The sequence below is a fragment of the Hibiscus syriacus genome, unplaced genomic scaffold (genome assembly GCF_006381635.1).
Source record: "Hibiscus syriacus cultivar Baekdansim isolate YM2019G1 unplaced genomic scaffold, ASM638163v2 tig00110053_pilon, whole genome shotgun sequence".
Taxonomy (NCBI): Eukaryota; Viridiplantae; Streptophyta; class Magnoliopsida; order Malvales; family Malvaceae; genus Hibiscus; species Hibiscus syriacus.
The window spans coordinates 81134-91206 of record NW_024062577.1 but is presented as its reverse complement, the minus strand read 5'-3'; the positions used below and the strand labels follow the sequence as shown (position 1 = coordinate 91206).

The following is a 10073-nucleotide window of genomic DNA, read 5'->3' as shown; positions in this document are numbered from 1 at the left end:
TCTTTGAACTCCGATCTACTCGCCGTCCGACCTCCGATCGATGAGCCGAAACCACCATCGTGTTCGTTGTCGAGCGAGGAACAAAACCCCTCAAACCTTTTGTCGTGAATATCCGTCATTCGTCGTTAATTTCAGTCGGAAGTATAGTCGGTAATAACTCGATTTTAGTTGGTTTTTCATCGATTCACGACGATCGGGTCATCCGTTTACGACACCTCCCGCACCATCGTGTTCGTTGCATCGTTCTGAGTTCTCCGGTGTCATTCTTGGTCTCCGTCGACGGCGGCGCGTGAGGAGGTGAAGCGGTCAAAGTTTCCGATTCGTTGAAATCGAGCTCTCCGCCGTTCAAAAATTTGAACCGAGCTTTGTAAGTATCTTGAAATTGCTCAAAATAATTTTTTAAGAATTTTTCCGTGATTTTTAGGTAGCCGAAAGGGGCCCCACGCGCCGCCACTGCGCATGGGGATGGTCCAAATGACCGGTTTGACCGGTTTTGGGGCATAGTTGACAGGTTGACCGGTCATAACCCGACCCGACCGTTGACCGGCATTGATCACTGTTGACCAAAACTTTGACCTGGCATTAAATGACCTTTGACTTCGACTGAGTATACCTATCCTGACATTTTTCGACGTTCTAAATCCGATTCTGCTGTTCGTTTTTTGAAATTCGAACCCGAAGGCCTCAAAATTGCTGGTCAAACCTGTTGACTTTGATTTTGACAAAAAATTCCAAATTTCCGAAGAGTCATATTTTATGCTTTCGACGTCCTGAATCCGAATCCGAAGTCCGTTTCGCCAAATTCAAACCCGGTAAGCTATTTTTCACTGATTTATCACCCGATTCGATCTGTTTATCGCAATTAAGCTCCGTCTCTGATATAATTTATGTTGATATGTATCTGAGGAATTATTGGAAGTTGAATTGAAGATCAAAGGCGTTCGAATGGAATTTTTATGGTCGATCAGTATTGCACGGAAATCGAGGTAATACTTTACTACCTCTTTATGCTTTTTGGAACATGTGAATATTGGTAAATGCATGATTAAGACAATGTTGGTCTCATTTGTGTAGTTAATTAGTTTCTACACTCGATATGAATGTGGTAGAAATTCAGTATCTGAATACGGATCGAATGATTAATATAAGAGATTAAAAGATTGTTAGAATTAAATTACAAGTTTGTGATTAGTGATAAAGAAATCAGACATGGATTTGTAAATTATATTTTATATCATCAAAGGTTAAATGTTAAAGGTACTTGGATGGGAAATTATGAGAATACTTCGGTAGGGTAAAAATACGAAATTACCCTTATATTGGAAAATGATAAGAATTATCCCTAGAAGTGGATTAATAAATATGAAAAGACATATTGATCTGATAAATATATTGATGTGCATAAGAAATGTTAGTTGTACTTGGAAGTTATGGATAACCGATTTTTAACCCCAAGAGGCTTATGCAAGATACTAGAAGTCTGTTCAGGGAATTATTTCAAGATCAGAGAGTGTTCAAGAAAGCAATTAATCGTAGGATCTCTAAATTATATTATTTTCGTTAAGAGATAATATCGAAATTATCTGGTTAAGAAATTACAAAAATGCCCTTAAGAGATAAAATAGTCTGAATTGACCCTGAATGAGAAAGTACTTTGAGGATTTGTACTTAACTCGATTAAGTACGAATTTAATTGTTAAGATCCTGTCTTTGTACAGAAAAATTCATGATTACGTTTGTAAAATCTGAGAAGACACTTGACCCGAAAATATTCGAATAATGAGTAAATACTTGAAGAGTAATTTATCGAGGGTATTCTGCTGTCAGAATTGTTCGAAAGAACTAAAGTAAATGATAAGATTGAATTAAATAATAAGACCGGATGGAAGGAAAAGATTGAAATACCGTAGATTTGTAAAATGACCAAAATACCCTTGTAATGGAAATGACCCAAGAATATCACCAAGCTCAGGAATGATTGGATATCCTCGAGCTCTGAAATGAATGGAATAAAATTGAATACCAAAATTACCAAAATAACCTTATGGTCTAAACTAAGTAAATGTCTTGGATTAATTAAGGAATCCAAGTAAGCATAGGTATTGGACTACCTTTAAAGGTAATTGAAAATAATTTTAGTGAGTAGATCAACCCTAAAGCTATGTCAATACCTGAATAACATAGATATTACTGGAACATGTGTTCGTCTTCTCAAGTTTGGCTCGATGATAAATTTTGGAAGTATTCAGCTCAGCTCTAGATCGTATTCAGTACTAAGAATTGGACGTTTGTTCGACAAATCAACCACGAATACCAAATTGAATGGAATGAAAGTATAACATGTATCTGAAATTCAGGAACGTTTGAATTAGTCTGGAAAATCCTGAAGTAACTGGAATGAAGATGACTGCTAAATAAAATAGGTAACCTCAATGACTGAGGATTTAATAAGTAATTTGGATAAGTCTGGAAACTCTGATGAGTTTACGTAGTGTACAATTACAATGGGTTATGAACAAATTAATCAAGTACGTCAGTATTTCATGATATTGTGGAAGTGTGGAAATGAAATAAAGACATTGGAAGATTTATTCAACGATGATTCCGAAAATGGTCTATGGACAAGAATTGTGGTATTAAAGAGTAAATACCCTAGAAGAACAATGAATTAACCAATCGACAGGCATTAGTTCTGGGAACTATTCATCTAAGAGTTGTCTGATAATCCGATCAATCGACATAGAATATAAATGTCCTGAACCTTCATATCTTCCTTATCAGCTCAAGTCACATTCTGAATAACTGATGATTCTGTCAGTCATTGAACTCTTTCAATAGTGATTCTGAATTCCGATATTCTATCGGTATACTAAAGATTCGTATTCCTCTACTTGTTAAGATTATCCAATATCTTTGAATACTATCTGTAAATTCTGGTGTGTTCCCTACTCACATGAATATTTGATCTGATTTTCGATTTGAATTCTGATATGATACTTGACCTGGAGTTTGATATGATACTTGACCTGATTTATGTTTTGATTTTTGATATATCCATTTATGGACGGACATATTTACTTGGGGGTAATGTTGGAGGAAGTATACCTGGAGGCTCCTCGGCTGTGTGCTCAGGGCCTTATTTACCGGTTCCTCGGCTGTGTGCTCAGGGCCTACTAGACTTGATGGTGGGTGTATGGTTCTGGGGAACCTACACAATTTGGACTTGTTGGATGGGGGTATGTATATATATATATTTATATGTTTTAAAAGATCAGTATCTTTTTACTGGTTTTATGGGAACACACTAGATAACCTATTCTGATCTCCTGAACTCAGTCATCCGAAATATTTATCTGAACTGAAAGCTCATTGTCCGTTACCACCTGAAATATCAGTAGGATCTCTACTCAGCATAAAAATCTGTAAATGTTCGGAAATAATAAGGAAATATATATTTATCTGTATCTGCACGTTCATCAGCATCATCTGGTAGTTCTGTATTACTGAGCTTTCCGAAGCTCACTCTATTACTCAACATTACAGGTTAAAAGAATTGTACCAATATAGCTATCAACATCAGTAAGGAAGTTCTTCCGACGTTGCTTGCAGAGTATGGTACATGTGATTAGGGGGTATGTAATTGCATTTTGTTTTATATATGAGTTTGGTAATCTGTTTTTATTTTTAAATAGTGAAAACTGATTTTATAAGTTTACATGTTCTGATAAAAAGGATTTAAATTTTCCGCTATTTTTACAGTGGGTCACTCCGGTGGCCCTAATGTGACTTCCCAGATTGGATTGGGCTACCCGCATCGGTTTGGGGGGTTACAAAATGAGCGTTGGAGAGCATCATTAAATTTGACCGTTGAAGCAAATAATATTGAGCGGTGAATCGTGTAATTATTGAGCGTTGAAAGGCTGTAATTCAACAACAATATTTGATGCATTTAGCAGCTAAATTAACGCTGCAATAATGCAGCTATGGCTGCAGGAATCTCCCAGCTATGGCATGCAACGCATGCATGAGGGACCAGGCGAGCAAGAGTAGGCGTTAAAGCTTGGTCGTCGGGCGTGCATGACGACCTACCATGTCGTTGGGCGTGCATGGCGACCTACCACGTCATCAGGATTGCATGGCGACCTACCCTAAGAACATTCGACGTGCATAAGCCATGCACAACTCCCACATGCATGCATAGCTCGTGAAATAAATAGTTTGAGGCATGCATGGCGACCTCCTAAGTCGCCCTGAGTGCATGGCGACCTACACCATCCTGCTCCTTGGTCGCTCGGATGCCATGGCGACCTGCATGCACACTGTAGAATTCACCATATCTCAACAAATAATATGGCGAGTGCATTATGTCGTGAAATAAAGAGTTTGAGAGTATTATCTCGTGGATTTTGACCATTGTTGGGACACTCCTACCACTAGACCCCTTTTATATTATCTAACCTTCTAGGGCGATTTTCCTGATAAATCACCCTATGTGCCTTTATTTCCCTATCAAGCACCGTTCAGACTATATTTCCCGATCTAACACCCTTTCCAGGAAGGCGCACCCCTGCACCGCGCTTTACGCTGATCTGGCGCCACGTGGGTAAGGCTCGCCCCCTGCAACGTGCCTTGTTAAACGTGTAAAAAATATGGGTGCTAATTTTGTAAATATTTTTAAATTGGTGCCTAATATGTAATTAATTTCTGTTAGGGTGATATTTGTGTAAAAACGCCAACTTTATCCATTTATTTTTTTGTGATATTATTTTTAACAATAGTTAATATTGTTTATTGACTTTTAAAATTAATTTTTTAAAAATATAAACTTTTAATTACAATTGAGAGATCAAATGAATTATTATTCACGTTTTCTAAAAATATATAAAAATGCAATAAAAAAGAATTAAAAATGAATAAAATTCAATAAAAATATAATGTAAAGCTAAAAAATATCACCTCTTTATTTAAAATATTCTTTCTAATATTAATTTTAAAAAATATTAAATAAATATTAAATTTTAATTTTATTAAAAATGAATAAACATTATTATCTGTTGTTAAAAAATAATAATTAATGAATAATAATTCATTTGATCCCTCAATTGTAATTAAAAGTTTATTTTAGTCAAGTTTATGATTGTTAAACAGTCGTAAAATTCAATCGTACAAAGTCAATAACTCAAAATTATCTAATTGTTGTCTAAAGATCAACTCAATTGTACCATGAATAAACATCCGATCAAAGAGTTGATCTTTTCTGTTCAATCTTCACAAAAACTGTTTATTTTAATATTTTTTTATATTTTTAAACAATTAATTTTAAAAGTCAATAAATTTTTCAAAAATATATGAAATTTATAATTTTTCAAATTATAAAATATTTATCATCATCATTATTTTGTAAAAGAAATACTAGTTATAAAGCTTTTATAAAATTATTCATATTTTTAAATATTTTTAAATATGCTTTTGTAAATTATTTTATAACTCGACAAATTTTGATTTTTGCATGAAATTACACAATTCATATATTTTTTTGCATGAATGTTATAAAAAGAAAGGAGCTCATACGCGGGAGAAAATGATGAGACAACAGTTTTTGTGAAGATTGAGCAGAAAAGATCAACTCTTTGATCGGATGTTTATTTGTGGTACAATTGAGTTGATATTTAGACAACAGTTAGACAATTTTGAGTTATTGACTTTGTACGATTGAATTTTCTTTCGACACGTAGCTTTCCACACCTACGACTGTTTAACAATCATAAACTTGACTAAAATAAACTTTTAATTACAATTGAGGGATCAAATGAATTATTATTCATTAATTATTATTTTTTAACAACAGTTAATAATGTTTATTCATTTTTAATAAAATTAAAATTTTATATTTATTTTATATTTTGTAAAATTAATATTAGAAATAATATTTTAAATAAAGAGGTGATTATTTTTAGCTTTACATTATATTTTTATTGAATTTTATTCATTTTTAATTCATTTTTATTGCATTTTTATTTATTTTTATAAAAAGTGAATAATAATTCATTTGATCTCTCAATTGTAATTAAAAGTTTATTTTAATATTTTTAAACAATTAATTTTAAAAGTCAATAAACATTATTAACTGTTGTTAAAAATAATATCACAAAAAAATAAATGGATAAAGTTGGCATTTTTACACAAATATCACCCTAACAGAAATTCATTACATATTAGGCACCAGTTTAAAAATATGTACAAAATTAACACCTGGATTTTTTACACGTTTAACAAGGCGCGTTGTAGGGGGCGCGTCTTACCCCACATGGCGTAAAGCGTGGTACAGGGGGACGCCTTCCTGCAAAGGGTGTTAGATCGGGAAATATAGTCTGAACGGTCCTGACAGGGAAATAAAGGCGCATAGGGTGATTTTTCGGGAAAATCGCCACCTTCTAGGGTATATTAAGTGGAAGAAAAAAAATAAAGTAATTTAAACATAAAGATCACTTCAATCAAACGATAACACATGATACCCTATGATTATATTTATTAAGGATCAAATATATAGTTATATCAATTTTGTTAACTATTTTTTCTTTCAACCAGATAGTGACATATGTCAACATCTGAGTGGAAAAATAATAATTAAATTAAATAAATTTAAATTGTAAAAAAGCCTTTAATCTAATGGTGACACATCTGATTAGGAGATTAAACTTATTGAATTAAATAAAATTATGACTAAATTGATGAAAATGTATAACTATTAAGGATCAAATGTGTAATTGTATCAATTTTGTTAACTATTTTTCGTTCATCCGGATGGTGACATGTGTAAGCATCTGAGTGGAAAAAATAATTAAATTAAATTAATTTTTATATTAAATTAATTTAAATTATAAAAACCCTTCAATCTAATGGTGACAAATGTCATCATCTAATTAGAGGATTAAATTTATTAAATAAAATTAAAATCATGACTAAATTAATAAAATATATAAGTATTAAAAACCAAATGTGTAATTATATCAATTTTGTTAGTTGCCATATCAGTACTTTTGTTAACTCTTTTAAATGTTAATGGCATGTAACTTAATTGATATCATTTAAACAGTTAAGTTATTTGTTGAAAAATTAAAAGAGTCAATAGTTAAATGAGCATAGGTATAATGTACCCTATTTTTTTATTTGCATTTTCTGCAAGCTATTTTCAATAAAACAATTACACGCTGCGAGCTACTTCGGTCTCCTTTCTAATAAACACACTTAAATTTGCATCTTTAAAAAAAACAATTAAATTGTTCACAACCAAACTAATTTGCATTATTTAAATATGAGAATATTAATTTCAAAGGCAACTGTAGAACGAGCATAACTGCAACAACGCAATACAGTGTTTTTGAAGACGAGACTATTCCACATACATTCATTATGAGCTTTTATACTACACTTAAAACTCCAGCACCATTTTACCAAACAAATTAAACCTTCAGCACAAACATCCACAACTACTTCACGATTCAAAGCTTTCATTTGATCACTCCTTTTTGGCAATTCATTCGGAGCTTAAAATAATCAGTCAGCTTTCACTCTTTCACGCCTGAATATCCAATAGAATACTGACCGAAGCCATTGCCACAACCGGATTAGCCAATTACTTCTCTTGGGTTTAGATTCTGGTCTTGGCCCGAAAATCCCTTTATAAATCTCTTTTTGCCTCTCGTATACAGCCTTGTCATGTTCAGCAAGCCTACGCAACTCTCTTGCAATAGCTTTGTCTTCAGGTGCATACTTACAAGCATTTAGAAAGTCTTCCCTTGCAGCATCTGTTTGCCCGAGCTCTGCTCTGGCCTTCCCGCGTCTGAACATTGCTTTCACATTATTTTCATCTTCTGATAATACCTGAGAGCCAAATGAGGATGTTAAATAACAAAGAAAATTACCTCACACTCAGTCATGCTATCTCTAAGAATATTGAGTACCATAAAGCGGCCAAACGTGAAAAAACCAGCAAGGTTAAAGACATATTTCAAGGGGTGACATTATAATCTAAGTGGCCGCGAGCTGCTTCATAACAAGTTCAGGATTGAAACATAAAAAGACCTCAAGTCAATGTTTAGTTCATGGATGTGTGAAAAAGAAATGACAAACTAACAGTAATCTTATTCACTGTCTCTCTCCAGCAATTAAACCGCCATGCAAGTTAATCACTTTCCTCTTCACAAGCCATGGAAATAAAAGATCAAACAGAGACAATTACAGACTAATTGTTTTTCAAGTTTTCCAATTAGACAGACTTTACATGGTTGCAATGCCAAATTACAGATCAACGAACGTTGAGAAGCCAGTTAAATAAAAAAGTAATGTCATTACATCAGCTTAAATGTTTACTTACAATGGAACAGTGTCCAATGGCTTCTTCATAGCGCTTGAGCTTTATCAAACATGCCGCCATGTTGAGATGACATGGATTTTTTACAGCTAAAGCCATGTCTCGATACTTCCCAAATAATTGGAACATGAAGTCATCACCCATGTATGCTATGGCCTATCACGGAAAAAAAGAGAATAATCATTAGAACTCACCAGAATAAACAAGAACTAAAAAGAAGAAAAATAGGCATGATATCAAATTCTAATTTAAAGGGAAATCAAATCTATAACCATTTCATACTGTTGCATGGCCTCCTCTAGCTTATCCTCCTGAAACTAAAAGAAAGGCAAAATACATGAGAAACAAACATTTATCAAGTTTCTGCTACTTACAGAAGCATGTTGAATACTTTGATGGCTTGTGGCCATGGCCCTCCTTAATGATTTGCTTTCTTACTTTTTCATGAAGAATTTCCATCTCGGAATCAACTTTTGGAGGTCCAGCAGCATCTTGAAGTGGTTCCCCATGCACAATTGCAGTACTTTCAGAAACTATTTCATTCTCATCATCTTCAACTGCGACGAACATGCAAAGATACTTAGGAAGTGTGGATCAAAATGTAAAATGAAGAATATCATTAATATAGCATCAATAAAAGGAATTTAATGCAGTGAAATGAATCAAATGGAAAGCTAAAAGAGCAGTTTTTTTTTCCAGAAACAACACCATGTGCAAAATGTGCTTCATAAATATCAGATAATTCAATATCCAAAAGGAAATACTGAGCTCGAAAAGTTACCATGGAATTGATTTTGGTGCTCCTTGGCATCCTCCATTACCTATATTCACTACCCAAAGAAACTACTCAGGATTCTGCGTACCCATATAAAAACCAAAATCAATCAGCTTCAAAATTGATAAAACTGGCAGTAAACTTCAACAATAATAATAACAATTCCAACATCAAACTTAAAATAATAATAATAAAAAGATTCATGCAATTAGGAAACAAATTCTGACACCATCAAAACTAATGATAAATAAATTAAACCATTTGGAACAGGGCTAAAATCATAGACAAACATCCAAATCAAATAACCATAATAACAATTCCAAACTCATGCAACTAAATTCCGGATTATTTCACAATGAAAAAGCAAGATCGAAATCAAGGAAGAAACACTTGATCAAATGCTAAAATAAAAAAAAAATCAAATATTATGCGAAAACCTGATTGGCAGGAAAAAGATTATGCTTCCCGCAAGTCAAAGAGCGCTTTGAGGAGTGAGCAAAACCTAAGCTGCAGATAAAGTGTATGTAATAAAAAGAGTTAATTGTGAAAAAGGCCTGCACACTATAATACCCATTCTATTTTTGTTCTTGAACTTTAAAACATTATATTTTAATTCTCAAACTAGTGTTGTCATTCCAATTGGATCTTACAGTGTTCCTACAATACAGATCTTGTTAAGTGCTACTGATGACATGTATCTCAATTAGATGATGAAATACACCATTATCTAATTAAAAGATATTTATATTAAAATAAAAAGTTTAAACTACATTTCACATCGTAGGATCGATCAACAGTCGATGACGATCATTTCTTGAGAATTTTAAAATTTTATATTATTTAAATATTTTTATATCTTTTATTAATAATTTAATTTTATCTACTAAAATTTTATGAATTTCATCTGTTAATATAAAATCATGT

At 32.9% G+C, this 10073-nt stretch overlaps 1 protein-coding gene across 1 annotated transcript; it reads right to left on the bottom strand.

Moving 5' to 3' along the window:
- Window positions 1–7308: 7308 nt before the first annotated feature.
- On the bottom strand, window positions 7309–9688 carry LOC120214096 (peptidyl-prolyl cis-trans isomerase FKBP42-like). The gene is made up of 6 exons (XM_039212079.1): window positions 9587–9688; window positions 9156–9229; window positions 8747–8931; window positions 8647–8691; window positions 8378–8530; window positions 7309–7884 (listed from the first exon to the last, which is right to left on the bottom strand). Exons 2-6 carry the CDS (start codon window positions 9190–9192, stop codon window positions 7558–7560), a joined length of 747 nt encoding a protein of 248 aa, XP_039068010.1. The 5' UTR covers window positions 9193–9229; window positions 9587–9688; the 3' UTR covers window positions 7309–7557.
- Between the last annotated feature and the right edge of the window lie 385 nt (window positions 9689–10073).

What these genes read in the sequence shown, in the direction of transcription:
- LOC120214096 (XM_039212079.1), bottom strand. Translation starts at nt 9,192, where the DNA reads ATGGAGGATGCCAAGGAGCACCAAAATCAATTCCATG. An exon ending in GCACCAAAATCAATTCCATG is followed by an intron (nt 8,932 to 9,155) that starts GTAACTTTTCGA and finishes TGTTCGTCGCAG; the next exon opens with TTGAAGATGATGAGAATGAA. An exon ending in AGTATTCAACATGCTTCTGT is followed by an intron (nt 8,692 to 8,746) that starts AAGTAGCAGAAA and finishes CCTTTCTTTTAG; the next exon opens with TTTCAGGAGGATAAGCTAGA.